The sequence below is a fragment of the Panthera tigris genome, chromosome B4 (genome assembly GCF_018350195.1).
Source record: "Panthera tigris isolate Pti1 chromosome B4, P.tigris_Pti1_mat1.1, whole genome shotgun sequence".
Taxonomy (NCBI): domain Eukaryota; kingdom Metazoa; phylum Chordata; class Mammalia; order Carnivora; family Felidae; genus Panthera; species Panthera tigris.
In genome coordinates this window covers 42961333-42978534 of record NC_056666.1, presented here as the reverse complement: position 1 = coordinate 42978534, position 17202 = coordinate 42961333, and the positions used below count along the sequence as shown (strand labels likewise).

The window sequence follows — 17202 nt, the reverse complement described above, 5'->3', positions numbered from 1 at the left end:
GAATATGTGGATGGCTTTGGGTAGTATCAACATTTTAACAATGTTTGTTCTTCCAATCCAGGAGCATGGAATATTTTTCCTTTTGTGTGTGTGTGTGTGTGTGTGTGTGTGTGTGTGTGTCTTCTCCAATTTCTTTCATAAGCTTTCTATAGTTTTAATTGTATAGATTTTTCACCTCTTTGGTTATGTTTATTCCTAGGTACTTTATGGTTTTTGGTACAATTATAAATGGAATCTACTCCTTGATTTCTCTTTCTGTTGCTTCATTACTGGTGTATAGAAATGCAACCGATTTCTGTGCATTGATTTTATATCCTGCAACTTTTCTGAATTCATGGATCAGTTCTAGCAGTTTTTTGGTGGAATCGTTTGGGTTTTCCGTATAAAGTATCATGTCGTCTGTGAAGACTGGAAGTTTGACCTCCTCTTGGCTGATTTGGATGCCTTTATTCCTTTGTGTTTTCTAACTGCTGAGGATAAGAATTCCAATACTATCTTGAGTAACAGTGGTGAGAGTGGACATCCCTGTCGTGTTCCTGACCTGAGGGGGAAAACTCTCAGTTTTTCCCCATTGAGGATGATATTAGTGGTGGATCTTTCGTACATGGCCTTTATGATCTTGAGGTATGATCCTTCTATCCCTATTTTCTTGAGGGTTTTTATCAAGAAAAGATGCTGTATTTTGTCAAATGCTTTCTCTGCATCTACTGAGAGGATCATGTGGTTCTTGTCCTTTCTTTTATTGATATGATGTACTACATTGATTGTTTTGAGGATATTGAACCAGCCCTGCATCCCGGGTGTAAATCCCACTTGGTTATGGTGAATAGTTTTTTTAATGTACTGTTGGATTCAGTTGGCTACTATCTTGTTGAGGATTTTTGCATCCATGTTCATCAGGGAAATTGTCTATAGTTCTCCTTTTTAGTAGGGTCTTTATCTGGTTTTGGAGTCAAGGTAACGCTGGCTTCATAGAAAGAGCTTGGAAGTTTTCCTTCCATTTCTATTTTTTGGAACAGCTTCAAGAGAATAGGTGCTAAGAGACTCTTAAAAACTGAGAACAATCTGAAGGTTGATGGGAGGTTGGAGGGAGGGGAGGGTGGGTGATGGGCATTGAGGAGGGCACCTGTTGTGAGGAGCATTGGGTGTTGTATGGAAACCAATTTGACAATAAATTTCATATTTAAAAAAAAGATACAGAATAGGAGCTAACTCTTCTCTAAATGTTTGGTAGAATTCCCCTGTAAAGCCATCCAGCCCTGGACTCTTGTTTTTTGGGAGATTTTTGATTACCAATTTGATTTCTTTACTGGTTATGGGTCTGTTAAAATTTTCTATTTATTCCTGTTCCAGTTTTTATTTACTTTTTATTTTTTTTAATGTTTTATTTATTTTTGAGACAGAGACACAACAGAGCGTGAGCAGGGAAGGGGCAAAGAGAGAGTGAGACACAGAATCCGAAGCAGGCTCCAAGCTCCGAGCTGTCAGCACAGAGCCTGACGTGGGGCTCAAACTCACAAACCGCAAGATCATGACCTGAGCCAAAGTCGGACTCTTAACTGACTGAGCCACCCAGGCGCCCCCAGTTTTTATTTATTTTTTTAATTTTATTTATTTGGGTCCTTTCCTTTTTCTTTTTGATCACACTGGCTAGTGGTTTATCAATTTTGTTAATTCTTTCAAAGAACCAGCTCCTGGTTTCATTGATCTGTTCTACCGCTTTTTTGGCTTCGATATCATTGATTTCTGATCTAATCTTTATTATTTCCTGTCTTCTGCTGCTTTGGGGTTTTATTTGTTGTTCTTTTTCCATCTCTTTGAAGTGTAAGGTTAGGTTGTGTATCTGAGATCTTTCTTCCTTCCTTAGGAAGGCCTGCATTGCTATATAACTTCCTCTTATGACCACCTTTGCTACATCCCAGAAGTTTGGGGCTGTGGTGTTAAATATCCAGTAGTGGAATTATTGGGTCATATGGTAATTTTTTGAAAATCTTCCATAGTTTTCCACGGTAGCTGTACCAATTTACATTCCCACCAATAGTGCACAAAGATTCCTTTTTCTCCACATCCTTGCCAACACTGGGGTATAATATTCTAAATATGTTTCTTAAGTCCATGTAGTCTAAGATTGTTCAGTGTCACTGTTTCTTCTTGAATTTCTGTCTGGATATTCTATCTATTATTGACAGTGGGGTATTGAAGTCTCCTACTATTGTTGCATCATTGTCTGTTTCTCTTTTCTGTTCTGTCAGTGTCTGCTTCTTTTTTTAAAAAAATTTTTTTTAACGTTTATTTATTCTTGAGACAGAGAGAGACAGAGCATGAACGGGGGAGGGGCAGAGAGAGAGGGAGACACAGAATCCGAAACAGGCTCCAGGCTCTGAGCTGTCAGCACAGAGCCCGACGCGGGGCTCGAACTCACGGACCGTGAGATCGTGACCTGAGCCGAAGTCGGACGCTTAACCGACCGAGCCACCCATGCGCCCCGAGTGTCTGCTTCTTATAGTTAGATGTTTTGGTGCTGGATGCATATATTTTTATAATTGCTATATCTTCCTGGTGAATTGACCCTTGTATCATTATACAACTTCTTCTTTGTTTCTTGTGGCATTTCTTGACTTAAAGTTTATTTTCTGTGATGTTAGTATAACCACCCCTGATCTTTTTTGGTTACCATCTTTATGGAATATCTTTTTCTATCCCTTCACTTTCAGCCTATATGTGTCCTTCAGTCTAAAGTGAGTCTCTTGTATACAGCGTATAGTTGGATCTTGTATTTTTATCCATTCATCCCCTCTATGTTTTTTTATTGGATAATTTGATCTGTGTACGTTTAAAGTAATTATTGATAGTGAAGGACTTACTAATGCTATTTTTGAAATTTTTTTCTGTCTTGTAGGGTTCCCTTCTTCTTTAACCTTTTGCATTTACAAATAGCTCTTACAGTTCATTTCAACCTTGAGAATTAAAACTCATTTCCTATAAATCATCAATAGAAGAGGGAGCATACAGGGTACAAAAATATGCCCATCTAAATATTATATACCGGAAGCATCAAAGGATCTGGACCTTTGCCTCAAGGATCTTCCTAACTTAATGGCATCCTAGTGCTGATATCTGTATCTTAGAAAGGGGTTTCAGAATAAGTTGCTCTGATTTTATTTGAAGTGATATTGGAAGTATTTACATATAAAACTAATGCCCAAAGCAAACTGATTATTAATTATTCCATTTTTATCGAGAAAGGAAAAAAAAACTAATAGAGAAATAGAGTGCACACACACGCACACACACACACACACACACACACACACACACAATTTTGTTTTATATGCCCCATGGTTGTTTGGCTTTATCAGAGCTCTCTTTCCTCTCTTTCTCTCTCTCTCTCTCTCTCTCTCTCTCTCTCTTTCTGTGTGTGTGTGTGTGTGTGTGTGTGTGTGAAAGCACATTATGGTGTTAGCGTTATTATTTCTATTATTTATTTATTTCAATTCTATTTATTATCTAAGTTTCCCACTTGGTATAAACAACAAGTTTTGATTTTATAATGACAGAATAAAAAGAATGATAAAAAAAATAGGCTACAAGGAAGAAATTTTTCTAAATGTTTATTTATTTTGAGAGAGTGTGCAAGGGGAGGGACAAGGAGAGGGGGAGAGAGAGAATCCCAAGCAGGCTCTGTGCTTAGCACAGAGCCCGGCACAAGGCTCAGTCTCACAACTGGGAGATCACGACCTGAGCTGATATCAAGAATTGAACAGTTAATCGACTGAGCCACCCAGGTGCCCCAAAGGAAGAAATTTTTTAAATCCCGAAGGAAACTTGTTTGTACATGGCAGCACAGTTTCAAATGCCTTAATAAGTAGTACCTCTTGATAAAGATACTTTCCAGACATATTTCAACTTGATATGAGCCCAAAATGATAGAGAAGTACAAGGAACTGCAAAGAGTATGTGTTTGATCTGTGGTGGGTTGATGTAGTGGAAAAGGTAGATACCCTTCCTCAGTTCCTGATTTGTTTCTTACATGACAGATACACCTATGGGAAACCTGTCCCAGGACTTGCAACTGTGAGCCTGTGCAGAAAATTACTTCATCATTCTAATTGCCAAAAGAACGAGTTCTGTGAGAAATTCAGTCAACAGGTTAGTCTACAATGTTCTCGCCAGGGACTATCATTGTTGACAATAGCTACCCTATTTTACTAACTAGAAAGAAGACATCAGAGCAAGCTTATCCCAATATATTCCCCACCAAAAAAAAGAAAGAATTTCTATTCTTAGTCAATAAAATTCTCATTTTGATGACTAACCCTTAGAGAACAGATGTGAATATTAAAGGCCAACTAACATGTTTAACCCAAAGAAATTGTCTCGGCATCAGAAAGAAAATGATAAATTTAGTCTCGGTCAGTATAGTCTTAATCAGTATGGGATTGATCAATTTTTTTTTTTCCTCTCTCAGCTCGACAGCAATGGCTGCATCACCCAACAAGTAAACACAAATGTACTCCAGATTAAAAATATGGGTTTTGAAATGAAACTTAAAGTGGAAGCCAAGATCAGAGAAAAGGGAACAGGTGTGAACTCCAAATTAATGTGGGGAGTGAAACCATAAGCATTGGTTTGTTTTCCATAACAAAACAAGGGTCATAAAGAAGGTGGAAGGACATGAATTTTAGGACTAAAGTAACTTCCAAGAGTACTTACTCTTCTCTACATATTTTTAGACATAGTACTTACTGGAAACGGGACCAGTGAAATCACAAATACTGTAACCAGAGTCAGGTTCGTGAAAGTGGATTCACACTTTAGACGAGGAATCCCCTTCTTTGGACAGGTAGAGTATATTGCAATTCACAAATAATGAAGTATCTAGTTGTACTTACCGTCAGGGCATGATGATGTAGCCTACATGTAGTTAGCGATATCAATTAGACCCAAAACATGAAACCAAGAAAAAGGACCTTCCTTTGTAAGTATCACCAATAAAATGTACAAACACATATGACAGTATTTTGAGAATCGGAGGTATTATTTCTTTTTAGAACATGTAGCTAATGAAGATTCTTAATGTGAATGAAGTAGTGATTATGTCAAACCTTCTCTACCAACCATCTTACAATAAATATATTTCTGCCATTATCCAGCCAGCTTCAGAATTTTAAGAGAATTTCTCACAAATCATTCTCAATTATGGCTGCGAGTATCCTCCTTTATATCCGTCGTTCTATTTAGAAGTAAGTGGATAAGTGGTTTTATTTTTAGGCATAGGACCTATAATAGCATATATTTCATGGCCATTATTATTAAATTATTCTCATGCCTAAGGTATACATTTTCATTTTAAGTAATAATTTTACCCTTTTTATAGTCACTTATAATTATTCACCCATTTTATAATAATGTATTTAAAATAACTTATAATTCTTCTCAAAAAGAAACACTTTTTGGGGGGCTGCTTATGGGGTTTGTCTGCAGAGACGAAAAGGACATGAGGATCCAAAAACAGAGTAAAAAAGTGAAAGAAATGAGGATACAGTGGAAGAAAATTTGATTTTGTAGTAAATATGGAAGGGTTGTTTTAGAGGTTGGCTTTTGCTTTTTTCATTCAGTTATGGCAGCAAAGGAATTTGTTCCCATGTGTTCTGTCTTCTCTGAGTATTACCCATATAACTTATCAAGTACTTTTCTTCTCTAGGTGCTTCTGGTGGATGGGAAAGGTGTACCCATCCCCAATAAACTTATCTTTATCTCTGCAAGTGAAGCCAATTATCTTTACAATGCAACTACCAATGAACAGGGTCTTGTACAGTTTTCCATCAATACCACTAACGTCTTGGCCAACAAAATTTCTGTTGTGGTAAGTATGAAAGAAAAAAAAAAAACCAGAGGACAAAGAGACACCTCGGTGACCATTATTTATTCAAATACGAAGAAGCATACATTGTATTTAAGAGATAGGAATGAGAAGCTGTCCAACTTAGGGATAAACTTGGGAATTAAAATTTTCATTTAAAATAACAAAGACAGGGGCGCCTGGGTGGCTCAGTCGGTTAAGCGTCCGACTTCAGTTCAGGTCACGATCTCGCGGTCCCTGAGTTCGAGCTCCGCGTCGGGCTCTGGGCTGATGGCTCAGAGCCTGGAGCCTGCTTCCGATTCTGTGTCTCCCTCTCTCTCTGCCCCTTCCCCGTTCACGCTCTGTCTCTCTCTGTCTCAAAAATAAATAAACGTTAAAAAAAATTTTTTTTAAATAAAATAACGAAGACATTAGAAGAGATACTATAGAAGTGTCTGATCATTTCATTCACATTACCTTTAAAATTTTATGTATCATAAAAAAAAATAAAAATAAAAAAAAATTTTATGTATCATGCAAAAAAAAAAATGCATATAGGATTTGGTCCTGAACAATATCAGTTCCTCAACAGGTGAGTAATTCATGTAATTTGTTTTCTGTTGTTTTTCTCTATGTCTACTCAAATAACTTTAAAAGTGATTGGAACCCCCACACATTCTTCGTATATATTGCCTAATGATGAGGATAAAAAGATTTCTGTAACTAAAAAGACTTTGCTCTTGTAAGCTCAAGCAAAGAAGTGGTAAAAAAAGATAATGATTTATTGATTCCAGGTTAGATAAATAGCATTTAAATTATTTCCATTTCCCAATGTTGACATGTTAATTCAATTTAAAATATGGAATGAGGGGCGCCTGGGTGGCGCAGTCGGTTAAGCGTCCGACTTCAGCCAGGTCACGATCTCGCGGTCCGTGAGTTCGAGCCCCGCGTCAGGCTCTGGGCTGATGGCTCAGAGCCTGGAGCCTGTTTCCGATTCTGTGTCTCCCTCTCTCTCTGCCCCTCCCCCGTTCGTGCTCTGTCTCTCTCTGTCCCAAAAATAAATAAAAAAACGTTGAAAAAAAAAAATTTTTAAATATGGAATGATGCTTAATGTTTTCTATGTGATAAATACCTGCTCTTCCTTAGGATTGAAAGGATGAATAGAGTGTCCCTATATTTGAAACTCTACAATCATAGTTACAATTATTAGTATGATATATTTCAGGGCAATCATAAAAAAAATAGGAACTTTATCATGATAGCAAATACAAAGGTCCACAAAATACACCTAGTAAATTCAGAAAAAGAAAGGGTGTGTACTCATAAAATAGCTAAGGAGCAACCACTGCGGGGGCAATAAATAGAATTATCTCCTAGACAACATTTTCAAGGTTTAAAGGTCCCAAAACTACAAGGGCTTAAAAATCCAAAGTCATAGTAATGATAAGAAGCATAGATGATAATTGGCTGGGATTATTTACAAACAACTTTGAAGCCCTTACAGTTATAAAATATTACATTAATACATACAACATAATTTCAATTAAACCAATTTACAAGGCACTTCTCTTATCTAAAGATTTCCTTTTATGCTTGTTAAGACTACTTGCCATTCTCACTGGGACGCCATTGTTCCTCCGGCCTTGCGCTACAGAAGAGAAGATAAATCAATGACGATTTGGCAAATTCAGGGCAAAGGAGATTAATTTCTAAATATTTCCTGTTAATCGCTGCAATTTGAGAGGCTGATAATTTGTTTATTCGGTGGTGAACAGGGATGAGGATGATGCACAGTATATGTTAGAAGGGAAGACACAAAATTTTAACTGTTCGTTTTGGTGGGAAGCTAAAGTGAAGAACTATCGAAACAATAATCTTTGTTTTTCTGTTTTATCAGGCCTTCCACGAGCAAACTAGCTTTTGTTTTAACTTTGTATGGTTAAGAGAAGAACACCAGGGTGCTCAGCACCTTGCGAGGCACGCTTTCTCCTTCAGCGGGAATTATGTTCACCTGGAGCCTGTGGCCGGTACCCTGCCCTGTGGCCAAACTCAGATTATCAAGGCATACTATACACTCAATGGGCAGGCCCTTGGGGAACCAAAAGAGCTCATTTTCTATTACCTGGTAAGGATAAGGCTACAAAATATATTTGGAGTTCATCGGTAGACGAAAGTGGTTAAAAAGCCAGGAATGTAAGAATTGCCTGTGCACCGCCATCTTGCTTTCTTACCCATGTTCCCCTTGATTCTTCGATTTTCAGGCAGTTGATTCTCTCTAGCAGAGATTCAAGGACAGAAAGCAGGTCTTGTGGGGAGTACGATGTTGAGAAGTGTGTTAGGCTCAAAAGGTTGTTTTCGTGTTGGTTTTTCATTTCAGTTCATGGCTAAGGGAAACATCATCAGATCAGGAACACATGCTGTGCCTGTAGAGCCGGGAGACAGTGAGTATCTTCAAATCCGTTCCCCGCCCCCCATCTCCTTCCCAACACATCCAGCTTTACACTTCAGTGACAGTTCACAAATGGGGAAATTATTCTCATTATCCCTTGTAACAAGGACACCAAAGAAAATATAGATTCTCCTTATGACTCTAGCATTTTTTTACTCAACACAGTCAACAGATAAATTTGATTGCCTACTATGTGTCAGGCATTCTGCTTGAGTCACACTTTTTTTCTCCCAGTCTGTCTCTTCCAGCTGATACTTAAATTCCAAAATTCAGAAAATCGAAGCTTCCTTCTGTTTTTTAACCCTAACAATAAACGTGTATTGGCCATCTTTAACCTTAGTATTGCAGAGGAGAGAGTTAGGTATCATGGAGAATTTTTTTTTTTCCCTGATGTGCCAGACTCTGGGCTAGGCTCTCTTGTCTCTGGGAAGGCTCACTCCCTTCAGCACTTAATGAGAATGCATACAGTGCTGCCAGCATGAACTTGGGAACCTCACACGTGAATCTGAGTGCACTTCATTAATAAGTTGTGGGAAAGGAAACCAGGATTATTTTCCATTCTAATCAAATCATGTCAAGATTTAAATCACCGAGAAAAGAGCCCATGAGCATGCTCATAATTAACTAGAATTAAGGCAAATATTTCACCAAACTCCACTGCACCCCAGAGCTAAACGTAACGATGCTTGAAATTATGATTTTCTTAATAGTTTCCTCCCCTATCACGCTGGAAAAATAAGACATCAATTATATTTTTATTTTTCCATATTGAAACAATATTGGAGAAGGTTTAATTTAAAAGAAGTTACTAATTAGCACTCTCACTAATTAAAAATTATTTAGGGGGCACCTGGGTGGCTCAGTCAGTTAAACGAGGGACTCGTGACTTCAGCTCAGGTAGTGATCTCACGGTTTGTGAGATCAAGCCCCTCCCCCCCCATCGGGTTCTGAGCTAACAGGCTACTTGGGGTTCTCTCTCTCTCCCTCTCTGCCCCTCCTTTGCTCACACTCTTTCTCTCAAAATAAATAAACATTTTTTAAAAAATTGAATTAAACATTAAAGAGTGCTGCCAGCTTTGAATATCATTTATCCCAATATTTATATAGGGATACTTTGATGTACAGAATGGACCCCACGGTGTGCATTATTTGCCTTCCATGCATTTTGTTGCCTGCTTTTCTATTTTCTATTTTCTAAGACTGCAGTGTGTAACCATTTATAGAAATAGATGACGGCCTGAAAACATTATGTGCTGATCTGATTTTTTTCCTTTCTTGACATTTTAATTCGTGCATCATTCAGAAAAGGAAGACTCTCTACATAGTAGTAGAGAGTTTATTAATTATTTACTCCATGAAGGTATCACAAAAATGTAATGAAATTAATTCCGCCAATAATTGAAAGGAATTTCTTTATATAACCAAGTGAATTCACAAGTATTTATAATAACACTATTTTAACCACACATTGTTATGTTATTAATTATCAATTTGTTCTTCATAAAGACATACTGCAAATCCTTGACTCTAGTAGATAAAAGAACCAACTTTGTTCAGAGTTTGTCTAAATTCAACCTTTTTCATTGCTTACATTTAACTTACTCATATCATTCTTTTCTTATACTATTCTGCAGTTTTGATATCAAGGTGCAAATAACTAATTTCAGAACAATGTCTGAGTCTCTTTTAAGTGCAGAATTCAGATGTTCAGTGACCAAGCCTTCACAAAATTCATTACTTAAAGGTTACTTTCTTTCCAGTATTCCCTGGGGGAAAAAAAATCTGCCATAATTTTTTTTTCTGTTTTTGTGATACTTCAACCTACTTTTACCTACCATGGTTCACTCCAGACACAGCAATACAAGGGTTGAAATCACCCTCTTTTCACAGCAAAACTTTCCTTTTTAGGGATCTAAGTTAAAACTTGATCCCTCCAATGAGACAATAATACGAATGCCATGACACTGCCTTGGCCATTCCAAAGGACTGAGGGAAGGGGGGAAGTGAGTGGTCAAATGGACATCGCATTTCAGATTTCCAACATGAGAAAGTTCTGGAGATTTGTTTCACAACAAAGTGAATATCCTTAATACGACTGAACTGTACACTTTAAAATGGTTTAACATGGCTGGGGAGCCTGGGTGGCTCAGTCTGTTGAGCATCTGACTTCTGCTCAGCTCATGATCTCGCAGTTCATGAGTTTGAGCCCTGTGTTGGGCCCTGTGCTGACAGCACAGAGCCTGGAGCCTGCCTCAGATTCTGTGTCTCCCTCTCTCTCTCTCTGCCCCTCCCCCGCTCACACTCTGTCTCTCTCTCAAAAATAAACATTAAAAAAAATTTTTTTAAGAAAATAAAATGGTTAACATGGTGAATTTTATGTTATGTGTGTTTTTTACCACAATAAAGAAGACATGTATTTGGAAAAAAAGTAAGCCCTCTGATTATATCTTACAAATTTTAACTCTGAGAATCACCTCTGGCCTGAAATGGTTTCTAAAAGGAATGGTTTCCATTCATCATGTAAATATATGATATAGATACTCATATATAACATATATAATAAATTGCTTATTGTAAAGTTTTAAAAATTTTTTTGAATGTTTATTTACTTATTTAGGGAGAGAGAGAGAGAAAGAGAGAGTGCAAGCAGGGGAGGGGCAGAGAGAGAGGGAGACAGAATCCCAAACAATCTCCATGCTGTTGGCACAGGGTGACGTGGGGCCCAATCTCGCCAACTGTGAGATCGTGAGGTGAGCTGAAATCAAGAGTCAGACACTTAACCCACGGAGCCACCCTGGCACCTCCCTTATTCTATCATTTTTGATTGAGCCCAGCAGCCTTTATGAAATATTCTTTGTACACATATATATGTAGAAAAACGTAGAGCTACTCTAACTTAAGTTGCTTCCAGCCCTAGTTAAGTGGAAAATCAGACACAGACATGAGTGTAAGGGACTTTCACTTATTCCACAGTTGACGTTGCAAAGGGGAAAAACAGCCTGTTAATTTCACCAGATAATTAGAATGGCGTTAAAGAGACTACGCCATTGAAGGAGTAGGCACAGGTCTAAACTGGGTAAGATCTAACACTAGTGCTCTGACCCATGACCATCTTGTCTCATTCTCTCCACGTCCCAGGGACAGGCAGCTTTTCCTTATCCTTCCCTGTGGAGTCGGACGTTGCTCCCATCGTCCGATTGTTCATCTTTACTATTTTACCGGACGGAGAAGCTATTGGAGATTCCGAGAGTTTTGAGATCGAAAACTGTCTAGCCAACAAGGTGAGTGTCTTCGGCATGAAGTGACAACACCAAGAAATGGAACTATAGGCATCCTCCGTTTGCCTCAGAGAAAACTGAGCCCAGAAAATGAAATTAGTTGCACACAGGATCCCAGCCAGTTAACGGCAGAGCGAAACCTCCAGGCACCTAGTACAATAATTTGTCAATTATGCCAAAATGCTACCAAATTGCTACCACATAGCTAAAACATAGTCCAACCTTGTGTCCGTGGCGCCCTGTCCACTAATTCAATTGCGTGAGGTATGTAACATGCTAAGATTCCAACATTCCAAAAACCTTAAGGACAGACAGAAATACCTAGAACCGCCTTATAATGGGTCAGAGGTAAAGACGGGCCTCTAAATATCAAACAAGCTACGTATCCCTTATGAGCTACCAGTTGTCCCTTTAGGAAAAGACTGAGCCATTGAAGGAACCTTTTCAACAGCAAAGGGAACTTGGGAAAATAGGTTCCTGACTTTAATGTAAAGATGACTCGGGAAATGTGGGTGACGGCAGGGTCCCAAAGGTCGAGGAAGCACTGACTGACTTTTCCCTCTGCTCTCACAGGTGGACTTGAGCTTCCGTCCAACACAGAGTCTCCCGGCCTCACATGTGCATCTGCGAGTCTCAGCTTCTCCTCAGTCCCTCTGCGCCCTCCGTGCTGTGGACCAAAGCGTGCCGCTGGCGAGGCCCGAGGCTGAGCTGTCCCCGGCCTCGGTGAGTTCCCAGCAGCCTCGTGGGTCAGGAAGGGCCGCGTAAGGGACCACAGGAGGGTTGGGGGGGGGGGGGGAGGGGGAGGAGAAGCCCCTCTTAAGAGTAAACTATGATGGGGCACCCGGGTGGCTCAGTCGTTTAAGCGTCCGACTTCAGCCCAGGTCAGGTTTACGGGTTCGAGCCCCACGTCGGGCTCCGGGCTGACGGCTCAGAGCCTGGAGCCGGCTTCGGATTCTGTGTCTCCCTCTCTCTCTCTGCCTCTCCCCTGCTCATGCTCTGTCTCTCTCTCTCTCTCTCAAAAATCAATAAAAAACATTAAAAAAAATAAAAATAAATAAGCCATTTTTGGTCAATGCAGTAAGCTTTTTAGACAAAATTGATATTTGCAAGCCTAAGCCATTTACCTCCCAGCAGATCTATTTATCTCTCTAGAGTGCTTCCGATCTGTGAAAATGGTAATAAGTGATTCGCAAGTTATTTTCAATTCAGAAAAAAGTGACCTACTCCAGCTTTGTCAGCAAGGATGAGCCCCAGACTACCTAAAATTTTAAGGTCCTTCTTTTTTTTCCCTAGAAGTGTATTAATTAATAGTGGTGATATTGGGGGTATCACATTGGTTTTGATTGCTATCATTGTCGTCATCATCATTATCACCAGCTTGCAGGCCTACTATGTGCTAGGTCTGTTTTAGGAGCTGGGGAAATCGCAGTAAACAATCACAGTCTTTGTCCCTTACAGAGGTGTCGTTTTAGAGGGACGATAATAAGAAATTGCATGTGACTCCAAAAAATAAAAAGGGAAAATATGGTCAGTAATTAGCATCAGGTGAAAATACTTTCAAACATGCGGTTTTTGAAAACTATCAGAAGTAGAGGAAAATTCAGAAACCGCTTTTCTAACCTATTTAAAACTAGATTACTGGGGGCACCTGGGTGGCTCAGGCAGTTGAGCATCCAACTTTGGCTCAGGTCATGATCTCATGGTTCCTGAGTTCAAGCCCCACATTGGGCTCCGTGCTCACAGCTCAGAGCCTGGAGCCTGCTTCGGATTCTGTGTCCCCCCTCTCTCTCTGCCCTTCCCTTACTTGCAATCTGTCTCTCTCTCTCAAAATAAATTAACATTAAAAAAATAAATAAATAAAAACACTAGATTACTCATCTTTCGAAAATGCTCAGCATGATGCAAGAAAAATGACATGTTACTGGAATTTGATCATTGTCAAAAAGTTATCAGTGGTGAATTTTATAACCTTAATTGCCTTATGCATGAATGTTTAAATAGATTAACTCATTAACTTGCCTACCTGGGACTTATTATTATTTGGCAATACTGGAGGATAAATCAGTAATATTGAAGTTTCTTTTGGTTTTCTTCTGGTTTCTACTTCTCAAAATTCATTTGTAGGTATTAAATTTTAAAACTGTGGGATAACTATATCAAGAATCACTGTCTTGTTTCTAATCATCAAAATTAACATTCTTCGGAAAAAAGGGTATCATAAAAATTTTTTTCAACCTTAGCCTTGTATTAACAGGTCAAAATATCTCCTCATAGCATCATAATTATTAGAGAAAAAGACAGATTTCTCTTACTACAGTTTTCTATTTGAATTAGAAGATGGCATGATGAAGTTAACCTGAAAAAAAGGGACTTATTCTCTCTAGGTGCCTTCTTTGGAGAAATGCCTTTTTTTTTTTCTTTTTTACACTCTGTATTTGCGTAGTCTATTCTGAGCTGTTTTTCAGCTCAGCTTGTATTGAACAAGTTTAGTCTACTTTTCAATATTTTTGTGTTTATCCTATTTTGTTTAGTTCTATAAATTTAACAGTCGATTCAATTGCATAACACAGCTTTCAACATTATAGAGATAAAAAAAAGGAGTATGAACATAATTGGAGACTTGGGCTCTTACAGTTGTCTTTACGTCACTTGCTTTGACAATAGCCTGGAAAATATTCGTTCATCCAAAACAGATGGAGCATGCTCACTTATGCGACCATTTGGTTCTCCTACTCAAGAACAAAGTAAATAGGTAAAGAAGTTTAGAGAGTGTTTGTGGTTAGTTATCAAGTGCTTCATAATGATGCTCCCCAACTGTGTTGGTGTTAAACAATAAACATGTATTGTCATTCGCACTTTCTGTGGATTAGGAATCCAGAAGGGACTTATCTGGGCTAAGTGACTGGCTTGTGATCGCACCTGTTCGTCAACATGGCAACATGTTACTAGGGCTTGGCTGAGGTTGGAAGTCTACTTCCAAGATGTGTTGCTCATACAGTTGTTCCTCACCACACTGACTGAGTGTCCTTGGGGTTACCTGAGTGTCCTCTCAGCACATGGCAGGTGATTTCCTCTAAAGCAAGTGATCCAAGAGACAGCAGCTAAGGCTGCAATATATTTTATAACATGGCCTTGGCATTTACACACTATCGCTTCCACAAAATGTTATTAGTTATAAGGACCCCTGGGTGGCTCAGCCGCTTAAGCCTCCGACTTCGGCTCAGGTCATGATCTCGTGGTTTACGGGTTCAAGCCCCGCGTCAGGCTCTGTGCTGACAGCTCGGAGCCCAGAGCCTGATTCGGATTCTGTGTCTCCCTCTCTCCCTGCCTCTCCCCCCTCACGCTCTGTCACTCTCTCTCCTTCAAAAATAAATAACATCAAAAAAAATTTTTTTTTAATGTTATTAGTTATAGATGTCAGCCCTATTCATTACGGGAGGAACTACACAAGAACACAAATACCAGGAGGTAGAGATTACTGGGGGCAATTTTGGAGGCTGTGTTCACAGTTTGCCCTCTGACTCCCAGTGACCTATTACCTTCCCACATGTAAAATACACTCACTTTCCTCCTATGACCCTAGAAGTCTCATTCCCAAATTAGGCCCAGGTACAGTTGATGTTCCTTGGGCGTTGTTCCTCAAGTACAATTCCTCTAGCTATGAAGACCTTGACCTAGCGTGTACTTAAGGTGTTTACCTCCACACATTCAGCATACAATGGTGGAACTGACATACTGATACTCCTGTTCAAAAGGGGAAACAAAGGCACATAGGAGGTATTGGTCCGTGGCAGTTCTGAGATCCACCCAAAGGCTGAAAGCCCTTTGATTAGGACTCACTCTTACTCCAGCCTAGGAAATAAATATCCAAGCCCCTTGGCTCCACCCTACGGATTCGTGGTTCTTTCATTTAAGTCATCCTTCTTCAAAAAAAAAAAAAAGGTGGCCTGAGCTTGCCATTGTGTAGACATTGTTCTGTTGAATATCAGTGATATTCACCTATGTACCTATGTGGTTTTTCTATCCAAGAACAAAGCTATATAGAAATAGAAGCTTAACAGATTGCAGTAATTCCTACCTAAATTAGCGTATTTTTTTCTTTCCTTTTTTTACAGCTCATTTATTTATTTTTGAGAGGGAGAGAGAATCCCAAGCAGGCTCCATGGTGTCAGCACAGAGCCCCACACAGGGTTCAAACTCATGAACTGTGAGACCATGATCTGAGCTGAAATCAAGAGTCAGGCACTTAACTGAGCCACTCAGGTGCCCCTAAATTTGTCAGGTGATTAACTATTCATCAAACACAGAGACAGTTCAGATCTTTCTTTATTTGGTCTAGTTTTACCTCTAAACACTAGAATGAATTTTTCAGTAATCCTTGGTAATTTAAGTTGTATAATCCTTGGAAACATTTTCCCAGGTAGGTTTTATGTCAATAGAACCACAAAAATAAATAAATTACAAACATAAAACACTGATAAAAATAAACAAACAAAAATTTTAACTTCTCTCTAAGGGACCGACTACTTCGAGGTACTCAAGAAAGGACTGATGGTGATTCTTATCACATTTCTCTCAGTTCAATGACTATTTCAAAAGAAAAACAGGTAAGAGCTCTGTCTTTGATCGCCCCTCTGTTCCAGGTATATAATCTGCTAACGATGAAGGATCTTACTGGTTTCCCTGACAAACTGGACCAGCAGGAAGAAGAACATGCAAGTTGTAGCGATCCTTATATCATTGTTAAAGGAGCCATCTACATTCCCCTAGCAAGTTATGATGAAGAAGATATGTATGACTTCCTAAAGGTAAAATCCTTATTACCTGTTAATGTACCGGCTTATGAACATTTTTATGTTAGTAAAACTATATATATATAGTTTTATATATATAGTTTTATATATATTTACATACACATTTATATATTTTTATATATTTATTTATAAATATAAATATATAAATATACATATATATATATATATATATATAATTTAGAAATATATAGTTTTAGAAAATGTTTAGCCTAACAGTTGATAACTCAGAGACAGGGCTGGATCCAACCTCTGCCATTTCATTGAAATATTTTAGTTATATTTAATTTGCAAAAGGCCATAAATTATAAAATCTTGATAAGCCATAAAGTATTATAATTTTACCACTCTTTTATTGAGTCTGTGTATCCCTAGGGAATTAATCTAACATTAAGGCTATCGGGGTTACATAGGGAAATTTCTAAGGAAAATATATTTCATGGATTCTAATCAAGTTTACAAACCTATTGAGTCACCATTTTTACAGGGTATGGGATTAAAGGTGTTCACCAACTCTAAAATCCGAAAACCACGGTCGTGTTCAGTGATCCAACCACCTGCAGGAGCAGAAAGGCAAGCAATGTATGGAGGTAAATAGCAAGTTGCTTTCAATTTTGTATAGCATCCAACGATATTACTTTGCCAAAAAAAAAAAAATGTAAAACGAGATAGATAATGTGGCCTTATCTCCATTTGATACATAGAGAAACTAAGATTCAGATGTTTCTTGCTGAGATCATTTAGCTGGTAAATGGCATAGACAGAACTGACCAGTTTGTTAAAGATCAGCCCGATATTTTATTTTATTTTATTTTATTTATC

General features: G+C 38.5%; 1 protein-coding gene and 1 long non-coding RNA gene across 2 annotated transcripts in view; one reads left to right on the top strand and one right to left on the bottom strand.

The window, feature by feature from the left end:
* Positions 1-17202, top strand: part of LOC102959444 (PZP alpha-2-macroglobulin like) — a 47237-nt gene that overhangs the window by 11987 nt on the left and 18048 nt on the right. The window contains exons 8-17 of the mRNA XM_015542907.2: positions 4038-4149; positions 4469-4583; positions 4734-4843; positions 5705-5866; positions 7740-7967; positions 8220-8283; positions 11430-11572; positions 12143-12292; positions 16213-16377; positions 16868-16970. Coding sequence (XP_015398393.2) covers positions 4038-4149; positions 4469-4583; positions 4734-4843; positions 5705-5866; positions 7740-7967; positions 8220-8283; positions 11430-11572; positions 12143-12292; positions 16213-16377; positions 16868-16970 — 1352 coding nt within the window. The remainder of the gene's footprint in view (positions 1-4037; positions 4150-4468; positions 4584-4733; positions 4844-5704; positions 5867-7739; positions 7968-8219; positions 8284-11429; positions 11573-12142; positions 12293-16212; positions 16378-16867; positions 16971-17202) is intronic.
* LOC107180729 overlaps positions 7453-17202 on the bottom strand; it is a 30721-nt gene continuing 20971 nt past the window's right edge. The window contains exons 3-4 of the long non-coding RNA XR_006219778.1: positions 8074-8265; positions 7453-7490 (exon numbers count right to left, since the gene is read on the bottom strand). This is a non-coding gene — a long non-coding RNA (uncharacterized LOC107180729). The remainder of the gene's footprint in view (positions 7491-8073; positions 8266-17202) is intronic.